Source organism: Natator depressus, chromosome 24 (genome assembly GCF_965152275.1).
Source record: "Natator depressus isolate rNatDep1 chromosome 24, rNatDep2.hap1, whole genome shotgun sequence".
In the NCBI taxonomy this organism is placed as follows: domain Eukaryota; kingdom Metazoa; phylum Chordata; order Testudines; family Cheloniidae; genus Natator; species Natator depressus.
In genome coordinates this window covers 531,162-554,184 of record NC_134257.1, presented here as the reverse complement: position 1 = coordinate 554,184, position 23,023 = coordinate 531,162, and the positions used below count along the sequence as shown (strand labels likewise).

Below are 23,023 nucleotides of genomic sequence, written 5' to 3'. Positions count from 1 at the left end.
CAGGGCCTGCTAGAGACAGGGGGTCACCCCCCCCATCCCACAGGGCCTGCCAGAGACAGGGGATCACCCCCACATGCCCCAGGGCCTGCCAGATACTCAGGAGATTTAACTCCAGCCACGCATTTGAGAGTCTGCCATGGTGGGTGTGTGGGGGGGGTCCCCTCTCCTCTCTCCATGGGAAGCCTAAGTCCCAAGACAGGTTGTTCTCTGACCTCGCTGGAGGTGAGGCAGCAAAGCCAGGCCACCTAGCAGCTGCACAGCTGCATAAATCAGCTCTCAGGACCCGACCTAGGCTCCAGAACAAAACAAACGAGGTCATCGAGGAAGCTCCTTCACCTCTGAACTCTGGAAATGCAGGGAAATGCAGCGTGGGGCAGGCGGGGACCCATAGATCAGGGGATGGGGAGGCACCATTGGTCAGGACATCCAGCCAGCATCCCACGGGGCCCGGGCAGCAGCGCACATGCGAGGGTCGCAGAACAAGTCCAGGCCGTTGATCCATGTGCCCCAGGGCCCAGCTTCTGGTGATGGCCAGTGGGATATGCCGTGGACTGAGTCACAAACCCATAGTTCCATGCCATTCTCTAGCTGGGGCTGGCTGCGCATCCTCGCTGAGCGGCCTGCAGTGACACGGGTCCTTTCCAGTGAGGCTCTGGATGATCAGGGCATCTGGGGATGGCAGAGGTTTGCAGGACACAGACTCTGGAGGCAGCGTGTGGGAGGGTCGGTTTACAGAGAGTAAAGACAAGTGACTGGTCTGATTTCCTGTTGTTGCCACAATGGATTGGAGCCCCCAGCCCGCCGAGGGAGAGGGCAGGGTCCTCACTCCAGTGTCCCATCCACTCCCACAGCATCATGCCCTGCACCATCTCTGCACCTCACTGTCTGCGGAGCCTGTCAGATCTCCCGAATCCTGCTCTGCCATCCTGGTACCCTCCCTCTGCCCTGCTGGGGGGATGCGGCAGTGGGGCTGGACCCTGGCAGGGCGAGAGCTGCGACTCTCCATGCCTGCCTGTCAGCGTGTGGGGAGTGTTCCCCAGCTGTTTGGATGTGTCCGTATCTGACTGGGGCCCATGGGACACAAGGAGCTCCCTGGCGAATTCACGCAGCTGGCCGGGAAGGTCGTTCCTGAACCACAGCCAAGCCCTCTGCCGCACCAAGGCTCGCTGAGTGCAGCGTCAGCCGTGTTTACTCTTTGTTTCCATTGCCGTCATAACAACAAGATGAGCCATGCCCAGGTGGGCTCCCTCCAGCCCTGGCCCTTCCTCCTGCTCTCAGCCAGGCAGGCCAATGCCAGTGGCTCGGCTCGATCTACTGCGGCAAGAGACTAAATCGAGTCCTAATTAACAGGGACTCCAAAGAGGGAGGGGGAGTTAGAATTCCTGCTTGGATTCTCCCAAATTACAGAGAGCAGAGATTTTCCATCCCTTTGCGTGTGCTGCTCCCCCACCCCTGTTTTCTTTCCATGGCAACATGCACTCTGGAACGCAGGCTGCGCGCTGCTGGGTGGGTTTGGATCCAAGCATCACGACCTCCTGAAAACATCCAATGTCTGGACAGGCCCACACCACCCTCCTCGCTAAGAACAGGAGCGGGACTCAGATGTGCCGCTGACTAGAGAGGCAGAGGCAGGAGCTCTTGACACGGACACCCCAGGGGACTAGATCCAGAGAGAACATGGTAGAACTGCAGCTTGTTCTGGGGTTTTTCCCCAGCTGAAAGTCTGCTCCAGGCAGCTGCAGCCCCAGAGGACCCACAAATGATGGGAAAGGGAGAGGCACACAGCTATGCTCCTTGTGATGCAAGCGCCCCTCTCTCCAGGAATGAGAGCTAGGAAGAGCAGGCAGGAGGGTTGTGTCACCACTCAGCCCATGGCCTGTCATGCACGGGGAGGGGAGACCCGCAGGTATTAACAGGCCTGTTAGCAATCCTTCAATCTCCCTCTCTAACAACAACATCTCCAGGGAGCCCTGGGCCCCGATTCGGGGACTGCTTCACTTCTGTTCAGCCGCAGCTGACTTACTTTCCCTGCACGTGTTCTCTGAGGGGGGGGCGAGGCTGCCTCTCCAGCAAGGGCCGAGGCTCAGTGTGGCAAATCCAGCACCCATTCTGCCTTTTGTTGGCACCAGAGATGAGCCCCAGTTGCAGATGCATGTCAGGGTATTAGTTCCTTCTATTTCATGTTTGCAGTTTTCAGGTAGTACTTTTCGGTGCAACAGGCTTCAAGCGTTACGGCCTCTCTTGTAAACCCTCGGTCCCCAGAACGGTGTGCACAGCAGAACAGCGGCTGAAGGACTGAGAAAGTCAGAGGTGTGGGCTAGGCACGAGAGAGAGGTTTTCAGCTGGGAGTCGAGATGGGGCAGGGAGAGATACAGGGAGACTCTTCCTTGCAGGAAAAGCTGAAGGAGAGGCTCTTTCACCTGCGGTAGCCAGTAGAGATGCTCGGGGAGCAGTACAAGGCCTCAATATGCTGCCTCTGGAGCCTTCACAGGATAAGCAGCCAGGGGTGAGAGACAAACATGGTGTCTCTGAGACAGGGGGAGCCTTCTTCAATGCCTCCTAACTCTACAGTAGTTTTGCACGCAGGATACCTCATACCATGATGATGAGTGCATTGTAAACACAAAGACTGCGGCAGCTGGGCCAAGCCTGTAACCAGACATAGCACAGTCCAGAGCATCTGTCACAAAGCTGTGACCATTCCCGGGGGGCTGTCGAAGCTGCAGCAATTGGTGCTAAATGGCTGTCAATTCCCTGCTCACTTGAGGATCACTAAGAGCCTTACCAGCCACAGCAGCCCCATTTTGGGAGAGAAAAGGAGGACTTGTGGCACTGAACGCATCCGATGAAGTGAGCTTATGTTCAAATAAATTTGTTAGTCTCTAAGGTGCCACAAGTCCTCCTGTTCTTTTTGCGGATACAGACTAACACGGCTGCTACTCTGAAACCTGTCATTTTGGGAGAGGATCATTATCACTGTTCCACACAGGGGAAACAGAGGCAGAGACCAGCTCTCCCCCCCACCTCCACCCCAGGAGATTTATATGGCACAAGATCACACAAGGAATCGGTCACAGAGCCAAGAGAAAAACCATCCCCCAACCAGCTATCCTTCTGCAAACACCCCCCCAGCAGCTCTGACCAGCTGTCTCATACAGGGCGGGGTGGCAGGTTTACGATGTGGGGACTAAGCTAAAATGTTCCAACTCTTTTACGACTTGCTGCACATTCAAACCCATTCTGCGCAGATTCCCAGTTTAGCTGCTACAGAAAACCAATGTGACAAATAATTCATCCTTGGAATTTGCAACGCTGAGAGAAGATGCCTCATTTCTACCCACGGCCCAGCGCAGGAAGTCCCTGGGGAGATACAGGCAAGCCCTGTGGAGATATGGGGGCTGAGAAAGAGTTGCAGGGTCTGCTGGGGAGAGAGAAAGACCAGGCCTCTGCAAGGGGGTGATGGTGGGGATTCGGTCTCCAGGGTGGCAGGGCACAGGGAAGGTGCAAGGGTATCAGGCTTGGGGGTATTGGGATACAGGGGGGTAGGGGCACAGGGGGTCGGGGTATGGGGGCACAGGGGAGTAGGGGCATGGGGGATTAGGGGGGTACAGGAGGGTCGGGGTATTGGGGCACTTGGGGTATGGGGGTGTCACGGAGTGTGGGGGAGTCCAGGCCCTGCACCCCTCTTCCTGGGATTCACTGAGACTCTCAGCCAGCCAGTAAAACCGAAGGTTTATTGGACAACAGGAACACAGTCCAAAACAGAGCTTGTGGGGACACCCAGGACCCCTCAGTGAAGTCCTTCTGGGGGAGCAGGGAGCTTAGACCCCAGCCCTGGGGTTCCCTGTGTTCCTCCACCCAGCCCCAAACTGAAACTAAACCCACCCAGCAGGTTCCCTGCTGCAGCCTCCGTCCACATTCCTGGGCAGAGGTGTCACCTCCCCCTCCCCCTCCTGGCTCAGGTGACAGGCTCTCAGGTCTCCCGTCCCCAGGGCACATTCCCAGGTCAACACTCCCCCCTCCCTGCTGCGTCACATCGTCACATCTCTCCCCCCCTCGAGACTGAACTGAGCGGGGTCACTGTGACCAGTGACCTGGGGAAGTTCGGGGCCCCCTCTCCGGGACAGCGCATCCGCTATCAGGTTGGCACTTCCCTTCACATGGACCACGTCCATGTCGTAATCCTGCAGGAGCAGGCTCCACCTCAGGAGCTTGGCGTTGGCTCCTTTCATCTGGTGCAGCCAGGTCAGGGGAGAGTGGTCGGTGTACACGGTGAAGTGTCGCCCGAAGAGATAGGGCTCTAGTTTCTTGAGGGCCCACACCATGGCCAGGCACTCCTTCTCGATGGCCGCGTAGTGTTGCTCCCGGGGTAGCAACTTCTTGCTCAGGTACACGATGGGGTGTCTCTCCCCCTTTTCATCCTCCTGCATTAACACCGCCCCCAGTCCCGTGTCGGAGGCGTCGGTGAACACCACAAAGGGCTTGTCAAAGTCTGGGTTTGCTAGAACTGGGCCACTGACCAGAGCCTCCTTCAGCGCCCGGAAAGCCTCCTGGCACTGCTCGGTCCAGACCACCTTGTCTGGCTTCCCCTTCTTGCATAGCTCAGTGATGGGGGTGGCTATGGCGCTAAAGTGAGGCACAAACCTTCGATAGTATCCTGCCATCCCAATAAAGGCTTGGACCTGCTTTTTGGTGTGGGGAGCGGGCCAGTCTCTGATCACCTCCACCTTGGCCGGTTCCGGCTTTAGGCGGCCGCTCCCCACCCGATGGCCCAGGTAAGATACTTCAGCCATCCCCACCTTGCACTTCTCCGCTTTGACAGTCAGCCCAGCCCCCTGGAGTCGGTCCAGCACTTGTCTAACCTGGGACACGTGGTCCTCCCAGGTCTGGCTAAAGACACAGATGTCGTCAATATATGCCACGGCAAAACTCTCCATCCCCCTCAGGAGCTGGTCCACCAGGCGCTGGAAGGTGGCCGGCGCTCCCTTGAGGCCGAAAGGCAGGGTCAGAAACTCATAGAGCCCCAGAGGGGTGATAAAGGCCGATTTCAGCCGGGCATCTGCATCCAGCGGCACTTGCCAGTAGCCCTTTGTAAGGTCCATGGTGGTAAGGTACCGAGCTCCTCCCAGCTTGTCTAGGAGCTCGTCCGGCCTGGGCATGGGGTAGGCATCCGATACAGTGATGGCATTGAGCTTCCGATAGTCCACACAGAACCGGACTGACCCATCCTTTTTGGGGACCAGCACCACCGGCGAGGCCCAAGGGCTGGCCGATGGCTGGATCACCCCCAAAGCCAGCATGTCCCGGACCTCTCTTTCCAGGTCCTGAGCAGTTTTCCCTGTGACTCGGAAGGGGGAGCATCTTATCGGCGGGTGCGACCCTGTCTGCACCCGGTGGACAGTCAGATTAGTGCGTCCAGGCTGGTTGGAAAACAGCTGTCGGTACGGATGCAGCACCCCCCTGACCTCAGCTTGCTGGGCAGGGGTGAGCTGATCCGAGAGGGGGATTGTTTCCAGGGGGGAACCAGCTCTGGTCCCAGGGAATAGATCTACTAAAGGGTCATCTCCCTGCTCCTCCCACTGACCACACACAGCTAACACCACATTCCCCCTGGCATAATATGGCTTCATCATATTCACATGGTACACCCGGCGGTGGTGGGCCCGGTTCGACAGCTCCACCACATAGTTTACCTCATTGAGCTGCTTGACGACCTTGAACGGGCCCTCCCAGGCGGCCTGTAGTTTGTTCTTTCTCACGGGGATGAGAACCATCACCTGATCCCCGGTGGCATAGGCACGGGCCCGCGCCGTGCGGTCATACCAGACCTTCTGCTTCCTCTGGGCTCTGGCCAGATTCTCCCTGGCCAGGCCCATGAGTTCAGCCAGTCTCTCTCGGAAGGTCAGGACATACTCCACCACTGACTCTCCATCGGGAGTGGCCTTCCCCTCCCACTCGTCTCTCATCAGGTCCAGGGGGCCCCTCACCCTCCTTCCATATAACAGTTCGAAAGGCGAAAATCCGGTAGACTCCTGGGGCACCTCCCTGTACGCGAACAGCAGGTGAGGTAAGTACTTGTCCCAATCCTGCGGGTGCTGGTTCATAAAGGTTTTCAGCATCATCTTTAGCGTCCCGTTAAACCTCTCCACCAGCCCATTGGACTGGGGGTGATACGCTGAGGCCCAGTCATGCCGGACCCCACATTTCTCCCACAAGCACCGGAGCAGGGCCGACATGAAGTTGGAGCCTTGGTCTGTCAAGACTTCCCTGGGGAACCCCACTCGGCTGAAAATGGTCAGGAGCGCATCTGCCACGGTGTCTGCTTCAATGGAAGCTAAGGGCACTGCCTCGGGGTAGCGGGTGGCGAAATCTACCACCACCAGAATGTATTTCTTCCCCGACCGGGTCGTCTTGCTGAGAGGCCCCACGATGTCCATGGCCACCTTCTGGAAAGGCTCCTCTATGATGGGCAAAGGTCTCAACGCCGCTTTCCCCTTGTCCCGGGCCTTCCCCACCCTCTGACAGGGGTCACAGGATCGGCAATACTGCCGGACGGTGGTAAAGACCCCGGGCCAGTAAAAGTTCTGTAGCAACCTCTGCCGGGTGCGCCGGATTCCCTGGTGCCCTGCGAGGGGGATGTCATGGGCCAGGGACAGGAGCTTGCGGCGGTACTTCTGGGGGACCACCAGCTGCCTCCTGATCCCACAGGACTCCCCTTCCCCTGGGGGAGCCCATTCTCGGTACAGGAACCCCTTCTCCCACAGGAACCTCTCCTGGCAGCCTCTCCTCATGGTCCGTCCCTCACTGAGGTCGGCCAGGTCCCTGAGCTTCTGCAAGGAGGGATCTTTCCTCAACTCGGCCTGGAACTCAGCGGCTGGGGAAGGGATGGGGCCCGGTTCCCCCTCCGTGGCCAGGTCTGAGGCCGCAGCCTCTCTGAGCCGTGCCCCTCGGCGCTCCCTCCCCACCCGAGTAGGGTCTCGCGCCTCCAGTGTGGTACCCTCCCCAGGGTCAGGTCGCAGTGCCCCTCGCCGGCTCTGGCTACGGGTCACAACCAGGGCCGTCTGGGGGTCGCTTGGCCAGTCCTCTAGGTCTCCCCCCATCAAAACTTCAGTGGGCAAATGGTGGTGTACCCCCACATTCTTGGGGCCCTCCTTGGTCCCCCATTTCAGGTGTACCCTTGCCACGGGCACCTTAAATGGGGTCCCGCCCACCCCCGTCAGGGTCAGGTAGGTGTTGGGCACCACCCGATCTGGGGCCACCACCTCGGGCCGGGCCAGCGTCACCTCCGCGCCCGTATCCCAGTATCCATTGACCTTCCTCCCATCCACCTCCAGGGGAACAAGGCACTCTCTCCGGAGGGACAGCCCCGCACCCACCCTGTAAACCGAGCACCCTGAGTCCAGAGCCTCCAGCCCTCTGGCGGGGCTGGCTGGGGGTACTCTTCCCTCCTGAGCAGGTGGCAAACTGGTAGCCCCCCTTTCCTGGGTCGCCTGCCCCTCGTCCAGCTGAGTCCCTACCCAGTTAACCCTGGGTAGGTTGGGTCTGCTCAGTTTGTCCCGGAGCCCGGGGCACTGGGCCCGTACGTGGCCTCTCTGGCCACAGTGATAGCAGCTCAGGTCACGTTGGTCCCCTCGAACGGGTCGGAGGGGCCCGACACCAGGCGTTCCCCTTTGGAGGGGGTTCTCCCTATTTCCCCGCTGGGAGGCCCCATGGTGACTCTCTCTCTGCATCGGGGGGGGCCTGTTCTTTTGGGACTCCTCCCGGCTACCCCCTGACCGACTGTTCACAAACTCGTCGGCCAGCTGCCCTGCATGCTGGGGGTTCGCGAGCTTTTTGTCCACCAGCCACAGCCTCAGGTCGGAAGGGCACTGTTCATACAGGTGCTCCAGTACAAACAGGTCAAGCAGGTCCTCTTTAGTTTGGGCCCCCGCTGTCCACTTGCGGGCATATCCCTGCATCCTGTTGACCAGTTGTAGGTAGGTGACCTCAGGCGTTTTACGCTGACTCCGGAACCTTCTCCGGTACATCTCGGGGGTCAGCCCAAACTCACGGAGCAGGGCCTGTTTGAACAGTTCATAGTCCCCAGCCTCTGGCCCTGTCATCCGGCTGTACACCTCCACGGCTTTGGGGTCCAGTAAGGGGGTGAGGAACTGGAGCCTGTCGGCAGGGTCAACCCTGTGCAGCTCGCAGGCATTCTCAAAGGCCGTCAGGAAGCTATCTATGTCCTCCCCCTCCTTCCGCTGGGCCAGGAAGCACTTATCAAAGCTCCTTGCAGTCTTGGGTCCCCCCTCACTCACCGCAGCCGGGGCCCCACTGCTCCTCAGCCTGGCCAGCTCCAGCTCATGCTGTCTTTGTTTCTCCTTCTCCTGCTGCTCATGTTGACGTTCCCTCTCCTTCTCCTGACGCTCCCTCTCCTTCTCCTGACGTTCCCTCTCCTTCTCCTGACGCTCCCTCTCCTTCTCCTCCTGCTCATGTTGACGTTGTTTCTCCTTCTCCTCCTGCTCATGTTGACGTTGTTTCTCCTCATGTTGACGTTGTTTTTCATGATCCTCCAGCTCCCTCATTTTCCTCTCCCTCTCCCATTCCAGCCGCATCCGCTCCAGGGATGGGGAGCTCCGCTGGGAGGATCCCCTGCTGGCTGCTGGGGTCAGGGGGCCCTCGGTATTCGCTGGGCTTCCCACAACCCCTCCCCCAGGCATAGGTAGGAAGGGTCTCGGGGTGTCCTGGGCAGCAGTCTGACCCCTCCCAGCCTGGTCAGGCCCCACGGCCCACGCTGCGTCCGCCGGGCGGCTTCCCTCAGGGACAGGGATCGGGTCATCCAAGCGATCCCTCTCCTCCAGCTGGGCAATCAGCTGTTCCTTGGTGGACCTCCCGACGCGCAGCCCACTCTGCCTGCACAGCTCCACCAGGTCGCTCTTAAGGCGTTTAGCGTACATCTCCCGGCTGGCCACTCGCAGGCCGGGCAGCTGTCCACGGTTTCCAGGAAAAGCCCCTAGTGTGCCAGTCCTTCTTGAGGTCACCACCTCTTTGCCAGGGTCGAGCTGCAGACTCCTCCGCCCCTGGGACCGCTCGCTGCAATCCCCCGGGGGACCCTGTTACTGCAAAAGTCCTTCTCTCTGGTCACACACTCCCAGGGGTTAACCGCCCCCTGGAACCGTCTCTCTCTGAATCTTCAGCACGCCTGGTCCCCGTCAATCCCCCTTCGTTTTACTGTTCCCCAGTCACTTACTGCAGGAAGCGCCGTTCACGGGGTGCAGTAGATCCCACCGCTGCCACCAGTTGTCACGGAGTGTGGGGGAGTCCAGGCCCTGCACCCCTCTTCCTGGGATTCACTGAGACTCTCAGCCAGCCAGTAAAACCGAAGGTTTATTGGACAACAGGAACACAGTCCAAAACAGAGCTTGTGGGGACACCCAGGACCCCTCAGTGAAGTCCTTCTGGGGGAGCAGGGAGCTTAGACCCCAGCCCTGGGGTTCCCTGTGTTCCTCCACCCAGCCCCAAACTGAAACTAAACCCACCCAGCAGGTTCCCTGCTGCAGCCTCCGTCCACATTCCTGGGCAGAGGTGTCACCTCCCCCTCCCCCTCCTGGCTCAGGTGACAGGCTCTCAGGTCTCCCGTCCCCAGGGCACATTCCCAGGTCAACACTCCCCCCTCCCTGCTGCGTCACATCGTCACAGGGGGTACAGGAAGGTTGGGGCACAGGGGGGTATGGAGGTGTGGGGGATAGGGGTATGGGGGTACAGTGGGGTATTGGGGCACAGGGCGCAGGGGCACAGGGGACTATGGGGGCACAGGAAGGTCAGGGTGTTGGGACATAGGGGGGTATGGGGGCATGGGGGGTTGGGGTATGGGGGTACAGGGAGGGTAGGGGCAGGGGGATTATGGGGGCACAGGGGGGTTGGGGTATTGGGGGCCAGGGCTTAGGGGGCATCGCAGGGGCTGGAGGGGGCACAGGAGGGTAGGGGGACGGAGGCACAGGGGGTGGAGGGGGCACAAGGGGGCGGGGTCTGGGGCACAGGGGGGTGGAGGGGGCACAGGGGGCGGGGTCTGGGGGCACAGGGGGGAAGGGGGCACATGGAGGTATTGGGGCACAGGGGGCAGGCTCAGGGGTCATCGCAGGGGGTGGGGGCAGGGGGCACGGGGGGGTATTGGGGCTGAGGGGGCGGGGTCTGGGGCACGGGGGCGGGGCGGAGGGGCGGGGCACCGGGGGTATTGGGGCTCAGGGGGCGGGGTCTGGGGCACGGTGGCGGGGTCTGGGGCACAGGGGGGTGGGGGAAGGGGGCACAGGGAGGTATTGGGGCACAGGGGGCGGGGTCTGGGGGCACAGGGGGGAAGGGGGCACAGGGAGGTATTGGGGCACAGGGGGCAGGCCCAGGGGTCATCGCAGGGGGTGGGGGCAGGGGGCACGGGGGGGTATTGGGGCTGAGGGGGCGGGGTCTGGGGCACGGGGGCGGGGCGGAGGGGCGGGGCACCGGGGGTATTGGGGCTCAGGGGGCGGGGTCTGGGGCACGGTGGCGGGGTCTGGGGCACAGGGGGGTGGGGGAAGGGGGCACAGGGAGGTATTGGGGCACAGGGGGCGGGGTCTGGGGGCACAGGGGGGAAGGGGGCACAGGGAGGTATTGGGGCACAGGGGGCAGGCCCAGGGGTCATCGCAGGGGGTGGGGGCAGGGGGCACCGGGGGGTATTGGGACTCAGGGGGCGGGGTCTGGGGCACGGGGGCGGGGCGGAGGGGCGGGGGCTGGGGTACGGGGGGGTATTGGGACTCAGGGGGCGGGGTCTGGGGGGCCGCCCGGGCCGTGCGGTTCCGGGGCGGGCGCGCGGGAAGATGGCGGCGCCCATGGAGCTGTTCTGCTGGGCCGGCGGCTGGGGGCTGCCCTCGGTGGACCCGGACTGTCTGGCCGTGCTGGTGAGCGGGCCCCGGACCCCCCGCCTGCCCCGGGGGGGCGGTCCCTCTCCTCCCCCCGCCTCTGCCTGCCCCGGGGGGGGGCCGGTCCCTCTTCCGCCTGCCCCGGGGGGGCCGGTCCCTCCCCCCCGCCTCCGCCTGCCCCGGGGGGGCGGTCCCTCTCCCCCCCCCGCCTCTGCCTGCCCCGGGGGGGGGGCCGGTCGCTCTTCCGCCTCCCCCGGGGGGGCCGGTCCCCCCCCCCCCGCCTCCGCCTGCCCCGGGGGGGCCGGTCCCTCTCCCCCCCCCCGCCTCCGCCTGCCCCGGGGGGGCCGGTCCCTCTCCCCCCCCGCCTCTGCCTGCCCCGGGGGGGGGCCGGTCCGGTCCCTCCCCCCCGCCTCTGCCTGCCCCGAGGGGGGGCCGGTCCCTCTCCCCCCCCCCCCGCCTCTGCCTGCCCCGGGGGGGCTGGTCCTCGGCGGCCCAGCAGGGAGCCCACGGGGGCATGCGTGGGACGGGGGAGAAGGAACGGCTCCCCCCGGGGGGCAGGCGGGGTGGGGGGTGAAGCACAGAAAGCCATGGGGGAGATCATGTCTTACTAATCTATTAGAGTTCTTTGAGGGGGTCAACAGCCATGTGGACCGGGGGATCCAGTGGACATAGTGTACTTAGATTTCCAGAAAGCCTTTGACAGGGTCCCTCACCAAAGGCTCTTATGTAAATTAAGTTGTCATGGGATCAGAGAGAAGATCCTTTCGTGGATTGAGAACTGGTTAAAAGACAGGGAACAAAGGTTAGGAATAAATGGTAAATTTTCAGAATGGAGAGGGGTAACTAGTGGTGTTCCCCAAGGGTCAGTCCTAGGACCAATCCTATTCAGCTTATTCATAAATAATCTGGAGAAAGGGGTAAACAGGGAGGTGGCAAAGTTTGCAGACGATACTAAACTGCTCAAGATAGTTAAGACCAAAGCAGACGGTGAAGAACTTCAAAAAGAGCTCACAAAACTAAGTGACTGGGCAACAAAATGGCAAATGAAATTTAATGTGGATAAATGTAAAGTAATGCACATTGGAAATAAATAACCCCAACTATACATACAATATGTTGGGGGCTAATTTAGCTACAACTAATCAGGAGAAATTGGAGTCATAGCGGATAGTTCTGTGAAGTCGTCCACACAGTGTGCAGCGGCAGTCAAAAAAGCAAACAGGATGTTAAGAATCATTTAAAAAGGGATAGAGAATAAGATGGAGAATATCTTATTGCCCTTATATAAATCCATGGTACGCCCACATCTTGAATACTGCATACAGATGTGGTCCCCTCGTCTCAAAAAAGATACACTGGCATTAGAAAAGGTTCAGAAAAGGGCAACTAAAATGATTAGGGGTTTGGAATGGGTCCTATATGAGGAGAGATTAAAGAGGCTAGGGCTTTTCAGTTTGGAAAAGAGGAGACTAAGGGGGGATAGGATAGAGGTCTATAAACTCATGAGTGGTGTGGAGAAAGTGAAGAAGGAAAAGTTATTTACTTGTTCCCATAATAGAAGAACTAGGGGCCACCAAATGAAATTAATGGGTAGCAGGTTTAAAACAAATAAAACAAAGTTATTCTTCACTCAGCGCCCAGTCAACCTGTGGAACTCCTTGCCTGAGGAGGTTGTGAAGGCTAGGACTTATAACAGGGTTTAAAAGAGAACTGGATAAATTCATGGAGGTTAAGTCCATTAATGGCAATTAGCCAGGAGGGGCAAGGAATGGTGTCCCTAGCCTCTGTTTGTCAGAGGGTGGAGATGGATGGCAGGAGAGAGATCACTTGATCATTACCTATTAGGTTCGCTCCCTCTGGGGCACCTGGCATTGGCCACTCTCGGTAGACAGGATACTGGGCTGGATGGACCTTTGGTCTGACCCAGTCTGGCCGTTCTTATGTTCTTATGACACAGGTTTTGCACCCTAGGGTTCCTTTCTGAGGCCTGGCGTCCAGATCCACATGCCAAGCCACCTAAGCTAGGCAGTCAAAGCCATGGAGAGGGGTTTGGCCTAAGCCCAGCCCTCAAAGAGAATTTGGCACCTAAATCTGGGTCATAGAGAGGCACTTATCTCTGCTGGGGACTTCCCTATCCTGGAGCCATGCACCTACACTGCTTCTTGCAAGAAACAGGAGGAGGAGGTGTCACCGTATAATCTTTAGCCGAGTCACCCAGGATCTGGGAGACCAGGGTTCAGTCCCCCTGACACGGAGAAGGGATTTGAACTTGGGTCTGCCCATCTGGCAGGTGAGGTCCCTAACCACTGGTCTGTGGGGTGTTCTGGGGCTGTTCCACCATGACTGGAACCTGGGTCTCATGTCCCAGCTGAGCGCCCTGGCCACGGGAGTCATTCTCACTCTGAGCCAGTGCACAGTTAAATATTTATACACAGATGTCCATCTGAGTCTTTCTTCCACTTCTCTTCCAGACCTATGCCAGATTCACAGGTGCGCCACTCAAAGTTCACAAGGTCACTAACCCATGGCGAAGTCCCTCAGGTAAAGGGGCCTATGAGAAAGGGGGAGGGGCATGTGGGGATAGAAATAAACAAACATGAGGTGCACACGCGACTATTGGAGCCATCACAAGCCACCAGAAAGTAGGCAGAGATTATCTCCCTTCTACAGATGGGGAAACTGAGGCATGATGAGGTGCCCAAGGCAAACTGGTGGGACAGCCAACATCAGAACTAGGCAGCACTGCCTTTAAACAAAGCCTTGCATTTAATTTCCCCATTTCCTTTAAGGAGGCAGGAAAACAAACAGCTCCTCTCTCCTGACTCCATGGCCCTGCCCTGGGGTGAGGAGACATTCTCCCTTTTGGAACTCAGCTGTCAGAGCAGCCCAGAACCCATGCCAGAGCTGACAGCTCTGCAGAGCTCTGCGACCAGCTGGCCCAACATGGTGTTTGTTACTTCTGAATCCTGTCTGCCACGCATAGCCTGGAGACTCCTCAGCAGGGACTAGGCACGTGAAAAGTTCATGTGTGAAGTCCAGCCAGTTAAGAGCTGTCCATGTGCAAAATCCATTTCACCCTGGAATGAGTCTCTCACATTGTTCAACACCAAACCAGTTCAGGCTTCCAAAAGGAAGTCACTGCGCGGACTGAGACCAACCACGGAAACCCTCAGCACCACTGGGGCACATGAAAACAAAGGGATCTCTTGCAACCTACGTGTGATGCTGGCACCTGCGCCAGGATCCCCGATGAGAGCAGACGGGGTTGGGGGTGCTCACTGCATGCAGGAGGCCTGTGAAGGGGCAGCTCTGGGCAGGGTCTCCCCTGTATTCCCTTTCTCTGCTTTCAGGGTGTTTACCTGCTCTGAAGACAAAGGAGGAAGGTGTCCTCTCCCAGATGCACCAGATCATCACTCATCTCAGGAAACAGGTATGGGATGGGGACACTGACTGAGGCCCTGCTGCCCCAGAGCGAGAGGAGACAGTCACTTGCCACCTGCAGCTCAGGCCTATGGGGGATGGGAGCTGGGGAAAGCTGAGAGTAGAACCGCGGATGGAAATAACTGTGAGGGCTTTGCTGCAGTGGGTGGGGAGCCGAGAGCCTGTAGGAAGCATCCCTGGGGGAGGGGGCTCAGCAGGGTCTGCAAAACCCTGCCAGTGGAAGCATTGTGTTACGCAGCTAAGTCTCCAGTTGCCACAGAGCCTTGCCAATGGACCTATGCAGCGAAATCTGGCTGGTCCTGCAGTCAGTCTGGAGTAGGAGAGGGCTGAGAACTGCCAAAGCCCAGCTCAGCTCCCCAGATCCTGACCCAGCTCCCCTGAGCAGCACATCTGTACTGGCCCTGTCACAAGAGGGCCCCTGTGTGGTCATGAAGGAGAGGGCAGAAGATGCAAGGGTCCCCGTCAGAGAAGCCCCTCTGTCCCTGTGCGCTAGTTTCACCCTTCGAAGTTGCTCTTTCTCTGGAACTTGTGTCTGAAGATTCAGTTCTTCCCCTCCTGTCTTCCCTGGCCCCAAGTGCTGAGGCAAGTAGGGTACCAGCCCTGTGGATGGTTTGCCTGAGGCTGGCTAGCTGTGGGGAGGAGCACAAGTGGCTCCTTTGAGGCCTGAGGGAGGTGTCAGTCTGTGGATTCGGGCGGCTCTCAGACGCCAGGGTGTGTGCCAGCCACGCCACTATTCAGGCTGCTCCCGGCTCTGTGGAACTAGGCCTGCCTGGTGCCAACTTTCCTTGGAAAGGCTGGAGTCGCTCCCCTTCACTGCTTGCACCCTTCATCCCAGACTCTGCCTTGGCCCCAGCGTTCCTGTTCTGTGTCATGCAGCCGCACAGCCACAGCCAGCGTGTTCTGAAATGGAGCAGGCTTCCAGCCAGGTTAAATACACCAGGCAGCGCTCACTGCAGGGCTGGCCGGAGTCTCCCCTTGAAAGCTGCAAGGGCAGCAGGCCTGTGCATTGGGCGCCTGTCCACGCACCTCCCCCCAGCCCGTCGATACTGCTTCCTGGGGCGCCTCTGGAAGTCCAGGCTCATGTGAGCAGGGTTCAGCTTTGGCAGAGTTGGGTCTCGAAAGGGAACACATCTCCTCAGAGCAAACGGCCGGGCGGACGAGCTCTGACCCCTGGGCTCTTGGAGTCGGCTGCGCATCAGCGTGTGCATTTTAGGAAAAACCCAGGCATGGCACTTAGTGCCTGGAAAAGTGTCTGTCTGTGAAGGGAACTTGCCTGGGTTCCGTGTCATGCCCGGCACCCCGATGGGAGCTGCATTGCTGTGTCTGTCTCTGCAGCTTATGGAGAGGTGGCTGGAGCACAGGATGGGCTCATTCGCCACTTCCAGCCCAGGCCTCACACTGTTCCCTTTACTCTGTAGAAATACAACGCTGACTATGATCTCTCTGCGAGGCAAGGGGCAGATACGCTAGCCTTTGTGTCTCTGCTAGAGGAGAAGCTGCTACCCGTGTTGGTGAGTGCTCGCGTGGGCCAGTGGAAGGGTTCCCAGAACGCTGCTATGGGAGGAGCTAGCTAGTTCACAATTCAGATGGATTCTGGGTCCAGCCCAATGGGACGGGCCCTCACAGCGAGGGACTGAGGCATATTGGCAGATCCCAGAACCGCAGGGTGGAAGCTGCGGGTTGGGACTATGGTGCAGTGACAGAGCTGTGGGAGGGTCTGGGGTAGCAGGGTGTCTTATAGGGCACTGCCAGGGCTGCATTTGGGTCCCCAGCCTGAGGCGGCTCCCAGCCCGGGGCAGCTCCCAGCCCTGTCACTGTCGCCTCTAATGCCCCTTCAGCCCTTTAGTGTCTCCCTGTCTCTGGGGAACGTGCCCTCCAGCACAGCGGGATTCAGTCATGCAGCACCTGGCTGTGCAGGTCCATGAACCCTGTAGCACAGCCGCAGGCCAACTCTGCAAGCCAGGCCCTGTGGTGGCCTCAGTTCCCCAGGGCCTCAGAGAGAGACGAAAGCAGCCTGCGGAGCGTGAGCCACGCCCCTGGCTGCGCTGGGGCTGCAGAAAGCAGCCCTGCACGAGTTCTCATGGGTCACCGCTGTCCTCGTGCCCTAGATTCACATGTTCTGGGTGGATGCAAAGAACTATGTGGAGCACACGCGGAAATGGTATGCGGAAGCCATCCCCTTCCCACTCAACTTCTTCCTGCCCAGCCGCATGCACAAGCAGCATCTGGAGCGGCTGCAGCTGATCTGGGGGGACAGCTGTTTGGAGGACGAGGAGGAGCTGGAGAAGGAAGTGAGTGGGCTTGCTACCCTTGTGGCAGCTGGGAGGGCTGCCTGGGGCTCCTCTGGGAATCCATCACCCTGCCCCTAGATGGAAGCACCATGAGGGGTCACCCCGTTCCCAGCTGCTGAGCATGCTCCTGGTTCCCGCTAGGTTAGAACAAAGCCAGCTCCCATGGGGCGGTTAGTGCTTGAGGGCTCAGTCTCTGCATTGAGTTTAACTCTTTTGTGCCCAGCCCCAGAATGCTCTGTGGTCGCTGGCTGTGATGCAGAAGCCAGAGTCGGTCCCTGGCACGGGCAGGTCAGCCAGTGGCTTTGCTCCCAATAAGGATGATATTCGCTCTCTTTTCTGGCATTCTTGGATTGGAGATAGCTCAGTCCTGGGACATGGCCTTTGCCAGGGGAGGTGGGGTCTCTGCCTCCTGCACCTCGTGTGCTGAGGGGATGTGACACCGGGGCTGCTTCTCTCCTGATCCCGTAGATGTACCGCGAAGCCCGGGAGTGCCTGACGCTCCTGTCTCAACGCCTCGGGGACCAGAAGTTCTTCTTTGGAGACTCGTAAGTGGCTCTTGGAGGAACGTTCTTTGTGGGGGAAGTGAAGGCTCTTTCCTCACCTGCCCACACGTGGCTCTCATGCCCCTGCCCAGCACTCGTGGCTGGGAGCAGAATGTCCGAGCAGAGGGATTCGTGGTGTTAAGTCTCAGATCTCCTTGCAGCTCCCCGGCGTGCTGCAGGACACCGGCCTCAGCAGCTCTTTGAAAGAGCTCTGAGTATTATAGAGAAACCTCGGAGGCAATTAAAGTGAAAGGGGGGCCGCAAGCTGGGCTGAACAGTGTCTCTCTAATGGAAGGCAGGGCCTTGGGGAGGGGGCAGTTACTTGCGTCCCATTAGGCTCCATCCGTTCCCACTGTTGTCCTGACAGTTCCCCTTCCTCTCCCATAAACCTGTGAGCCAGGACCAGATGTTCCAGCACTTCAGCCACGGCCTGCGTAGGAAGTTTTAGCCCATTAGATGGATGCCTTGTTTGCTTCATGTTTAATGGGCCCATAATTTATGAAGCTATAAACGGTAATGGCTGAATATGCTGCTTATTCACTTCCAAAGAGCCAGCTGCGGTGAGCAGGAATCAGAGGAGACAGACACTTATTCAAGCGCTTGCAGAGAAGCCGTCTCCTGCCTTTGGTGACCCAGCACCTCTGGCATTCAGGCATCTCCAAGATTGCCTGCAAGAGGGGTTGTGAGCTCCCACAGCCAGCAGCCCTGCCCAGCTCCTGGCAACACTGTCTGCTGGGACAGGCCAAGATGAGCATAGCTGGGCTCACCCCCCACAGCCCACACTCCTGTCTGCTCCCTGCACACTGGGACTGGAGTAGCAGGGAGAGGAGCAGCCTCAAGGGCTCTAGGTAATTTTGGTCATGTCCAGTGCACGCAACAGTTGTACCCTAGTGACGGTGTGAATTTGGGCCAGCCTGTTCCAAAGCCTGGGGTCCTGGGCCCCTGGCACTAGCAGAGGCCAGGAGCCACTAGCACAAGCTCTCTGTGCCGCAGCCCCGCTTCCCTGGACGCGTTCGTCTTCAGTCATCTGGCACCTCTCCTGAAAGCCAAGCTGCCCAACGGGAAACTGCAGCAGCACCTGAAGTCCCTGCAGAACCTCTGTGACTACTGCTCCTCCATCCTCAGCCTCTACTTCCCCTGGGACGGAGGTGAGGAGCCAGGCCTCCAGCCTCTCCTTCGGCCCTGGGCAGCTGGGGGTCAGCTGGAGTCACTTAAATAAGGTCACAAAGATGTGGGGGGGATGCAAACAGGCTTGAACCGTGCCTCAGACCCCACTAGCCACAGGCTGAGGCTTGCTAGTCCGTGGCAGATCAGGAGAAGTGGGCCAGTGCCTTGGGGAGGAGCTCAGCTCACCTGGACTGCTCCACTCCTGGCTGCCAGGGGATTGGGGGGGGGGGGGAGAGACTGGACTTCCCACCAGGTGTAACACAGGGACCACTCTGTGTCAGCCGTGGTGTGGGCGTCTCCTGACACCCTGCTGGCTGTACCTGGGGCCTGGTGAGGGTGGGGAGCACCCCCTGTCCGGCTCTTGGAAAAGGAGGGGCAGCTTCTCCCTTTTTTCTTCCCCTGCTGCTTTCGGACCCCTGCTCCAACCCTTCCCTGGGCTCGCTGTGTTCACCCGTTCCCCAGCAGCAGTGCCCCTCCCTACCCCGAACGAGGGTAACATGCTTATGCTCTTCCAGGCTGCCCCCACTCTCTGCCCTCTGGGCTGGGGTACAGTTCGCCAGCTGGGTCTGGGTTTCTGACATGTCGTTTCCTTGCAAGGGGACGCCCCGTCCAGCACCCCCAAGACGTCTGCCTCTGAAGGGACCGAGTCCGAGGAGGAGCCCTACAAACGGCGCAATCAGATCTTGTCGGTGCTGGTGGGACTGGTGGCGATGATTGGCTACGCCTTCCTCAGCGGGATCATCTCCATCCAGCGGGGCCCTCCTGGGGCTGCCGGCCCCCGGCCAATAGCCATGGAGGAGGAGGAAGAGGAGGAGGAGTGAGGCACTGGTCTCAGAGCTTTGGTTCTCACTCGTCTCAGTATCACTTGAACTCAGTTTTTTTTTTACAGTGCTGGGTACGGCCTACTCTGATTCCTGCACACTGCCCCGTTTCCCGGCAGGACCCAGTGGCCTTGTTCAGTCTGGATCCCGGCGCTGCTGCAAACACCAGCCCAGATTTCTAGACCGTGTCGCAAGCAGTCTGCCCCCCACTAATAAACCCGGAGCGCCCCCTGAAGGGCATCTGTCTGTGCTCTCTGTCTCTCTGCCCTCTGCAGCCCTGGGCACAGAGCCTGCATAGCGCTGGGCTGCTCAGCCCTCGTGGACCAATGCGCTGGGCCCTCCATCTCTACCCAGGGCAGACCTTCCCCACAGGGGGCGTGCAGGACAAAGCAGCATGGAAAGGGAACCTTGGCTTGAAGCTGTCCCTGCTGAGCTCTGCCCCACAGTTCCCTGCCTACCCCCAAGACAGCGGGAAGAATCCTTTTGACTTTACATCCAGCTCCGATTCCATCCCTCTGTCCCTGAGGGCTGTGTCGCACGCAAGAACCTGCCCCGTTCCAGGGCGGGGAAGCCGCAAGTGGAGGGGCCTGGCCTAGAGATTCACAGTGACTCTGCCTAACTGCTTGGCTCTTGACCTGGCCCTGCCGGCAGCTCTAGCCCGGGCCAGCAGCCAGAACCAGCCCCTCAGGGAGCTGCCCTGAGATTGCCAGCCCAGGTCAGAGCAGCAGGGCTCAGGGAGAGCAGGGGCCACTGGGGCGCAACCTGTCCATGGGGGAATATTTCCCCAATCCACGTCACTTACTGGGTAGCACCTGTCCTGAAGCAGGGCAGTTGATATCTGCAGCCGGCTGCTCTTGCTGTCCAGTCAGACCTCGGATCCTCCCCGTAGCATGGTGTGCCTGGGGTTAACTGCCCATGGAAGGAGCCTGGGTCTTGTATTGTAGGGCAGGAACTAGGAGACTCCATTTGCCTTCTCTCACCTATTCATTGTTTGTTCTCCCTCAGTCACGGCCTCTCCCAACCCAGTGGTTCCAGTTGTTTCAATCTCTCCAGGACGCTGATTGCTTCCCCGGCTTGTCTCTGGGCCCCGTCTGTCCCGCTGTATCCGTTGAGGAAGAGCACCCAGGGAAGGGTAGCCCAGTGCTTTGCCTGACAGTCTTTTCATGGATGTTTCCATCTTGTTCTCTAGCCAGCCCAAGGCTTGGTTTGCTGTGGCTGTGCTGAGCACAGACCAGCCGCTCTGAGCTGGCCATGGTAATGCTCCGGGCCTTCCCCAAACGCTTCACTCACAGTGCCCCCGGTCAGGTTTATGAGGGGTTCATGTGGTTCTCTCCAGTGTGCGTTATCCTGGCACTTCTTGACAGCGCAGCTTAGCTACTCCTTAGCTAGCTAATCGGTCTGTGTCAGCTGCAAATGTCCCCTCCCTGGTCGCAGCCTGGAGCCCTGTGGCGCCCACCGTTAGCCGCGTGCCATGCTGAAAATTCCATTAGTCCTATGCTTTGTGTGGAACTGGAACTAGTTTCCTACTTCCTACATTTGACAGTCCAAATGAATACCACCTTTTGGTGCCAGACTCAAAGACTGCCAGGGCTCCAGTCCTCTCCCCTGTTACTCAGCAGCTGCGCAGAGCCAAGGGGCAGGCAGGGGAGATGTGCTGAAGTCCAGCTGTGCACAGCTGTGCCCAGCGCTACAGCACGGCTCAGAATGCTGCTTCCTGGAAGGTCTCCAGCCCTTGCTGCTGGGCATGGGGGGGGCAACCAGCCCAGCCCAGTGACTGACCGGCCTCTACGCCCACCCCACACACTTCCAGCTAGGTCCAGTTCCACTGCAAAACTGTCAGCTTTAGGACTCTGGTGCCCCAAATACAAGAGACCCAGAATGCCAGGCCAGTGCTCACACACAGGACCTTTACCTGGTCACTAACAGCAGCCTCTGCCCCCAGAGGAACTGCAGGAATAGACCTGGGTAATAGACAAACACCTGTCAGGGATGGTGCAGGAATTCTTAACGCTGCCTCAGCACAGGCCGCTGGACTCTGACCTCGCACGGTCTCGCCTCACCCTGCGTTGCTGTGACACCTCCAAGGACAGCAGCATAGGCCTCGGGCCCCCTCTGCCAGAGCCCTGACAGCACCACCCGCTCCCCAAGAGCCGCAACCATGCCCAGGGGCCTGACTGGTGACCTGGGGAAGCCCTGCTGACTGGTTTGTAACATCTGGCCAGAGCTGCAGGCTGCACCTGGAGAGGCACAGACTGGCTGGAGAAGTGTCTCTGCCAGGCAGCAGCAGGGTTTATCCCCCCCCACCCTGGCCCTTGTGCTTCACCTCTGCAGGGAGGAGAGGGACCTGAGCCCCACTAATGCTTTCCCACAGTGGCTACTGAAAGACCAGCAGCTGGGACTGACTATTGGTGGCAGGCAGCCTGGGCTGGCTTTGCTCTCTGAGCGGGAGGGAAGAAGTGCTGGCTCCCCGGGCAGTGGGAGCTGAGGGAAGCCCCCTTACCCCGTCTCGCTGCCGTGGTTTGAGAGGGGCCAGCAGGGAGTTGCTGGCCTGTTCACGTTAGAAATTCCTCCAGTGCTGACAGCTTTGTTTGCATTCCTGCGTGCATGCCGGCCAGGACGGGGGCTTTCCTTGGTGCTGGCGCTGCCAAGAGCGTGTAGCTCCAGAGCGAGCAGCCAAGGCCCCGAAGACAGCAGAGCACAGCATGAGGGGCTGGAAGCGCTCGTCTGAGGCAGGGACGCCGTGAGATGGGGAGGGCAGGCAGTTAGTGCATGGTGCTGCACCTACAGTACACACAGGACTCTCTCCCCCTCGCTCGCTCCTGGGGAGCTGCACCCAGGCTCCTCCGGGCCTCGACCATGGGTGCTGGCAGGAGGGCCAGGGTGACAAAACGCAGTGCTGCTGAGTGTGTGGGGGTGCTAACGGAGAGCCCTAGCTTCATGTTACCTGTAACCCCCGTGCTGCACCTCCCGCACCCGCCTTATCTGGGGCTTGGCTCGCGGGGCCATGCGAGGGCTTCCTCCAGCTGCTCTTACATTCCTGGGCTCCATATGGCAAAGCAGCTCCTGGGTGACAGCTGGCAAGGGACGTTGTTTGCATTACACAGCCCTTGCCTGTTCTGCCCTGTGGCACCTCTCCCAGGATGCCTAGAGGCAGCGCTGTGGCTGCCCCAAGGAGAACGCCAGGGCCTGTTTCCCTCCGATTTAGCCAACCAGGCTGCAGCTCTGGCACAAGGTCCTGGCACTGCTCACAGGACAGAAGCTGCTCTGCTGTGCACTCGACAGCCCGAGGTCAGCCAGCGCCCACACCCCAGTTTCTACAGTGCAGCCCCCTGGGCGTGGGGAGCACCTGCTGGGGAACCGTGCATGGCCTGGCACTAGCATGGCATGCTCGCAGGCACGGCTACAGCCCCCAGCACCAGAGGGCTGAGGTTCCAATGCGCTACCCCGTGCTCCGCTTGCAAGGCCAAGAGGTCTAGGGGCACCTGTAACAGGTACTTTCCCAGGGCATGACATTCACCCAACTCGCTTGGTGCTACTTGCCCCCCCCGGCGTACATGTGGTGACCCTACAGCTCAGCACCCCACCCAGGCAGGTCCCCCGCTGCGCCGTGCCGCAGCTTACCCTGCGCTCCCGCCTTTGCAGCCAGCTTGGGAGTGACCATTCAGGGAGTGACGCAGGGCCCTGGGCCAGGCTGAAGGCAAGCAGAGCCCCTCAGCCTCTCCACTGTGAGTCTGTACTTGGAGCAGGGCATGCCCCTCCTCGCACACAACCCCAGCAGGCAGGACAGCTGCTTCTGGGGCCTCCCAGCTGCTAGCCCAGCTGGCAGGGGCCCTGCCCCTCACCCTGAGGAGAGAATGACTCACCTCCCCCCCCTTCTCGGGCTTCTGCTTCCA

General features: G+C 59.7%; 1 protein-coding gene across 1 annotated transcript; it reads left to right on the top strand.

The window, feature by feature from the left end:
- The first annotated feature begins 10,779 nt into the window (after positions 1 to 10,779).
- MTX1 (metaxin 1) lies at positions 10,780 to 19,382 on the top strand. Its single transcript, XM_074938777.1, has 8 exons — positions 10,780 to 10,907; positions 13,340 to 13,409; positions 14,219 to 14,298; positions 15,728 to 15,820; positions 16,418 to 16,600; positions 17,069 to 17,145; positions 18,136 to 18,290; positions 18,907 to 19,382. The coding sequence occupies exons 1-8, from the start codon at positions 10,827 to 10,829 to the stop codon at positions 19,128 to 19,130; spliced, it is 963 nt and encodes a 320-aa protein (XP_074794878.1). The 5' UTR covers positions 10,780 to 10,826; the 3' UTR covers positions 19,131 to 19,382.
- Positions 19,383 to 23,023: the final 3,641 nt, after the last annotated feature.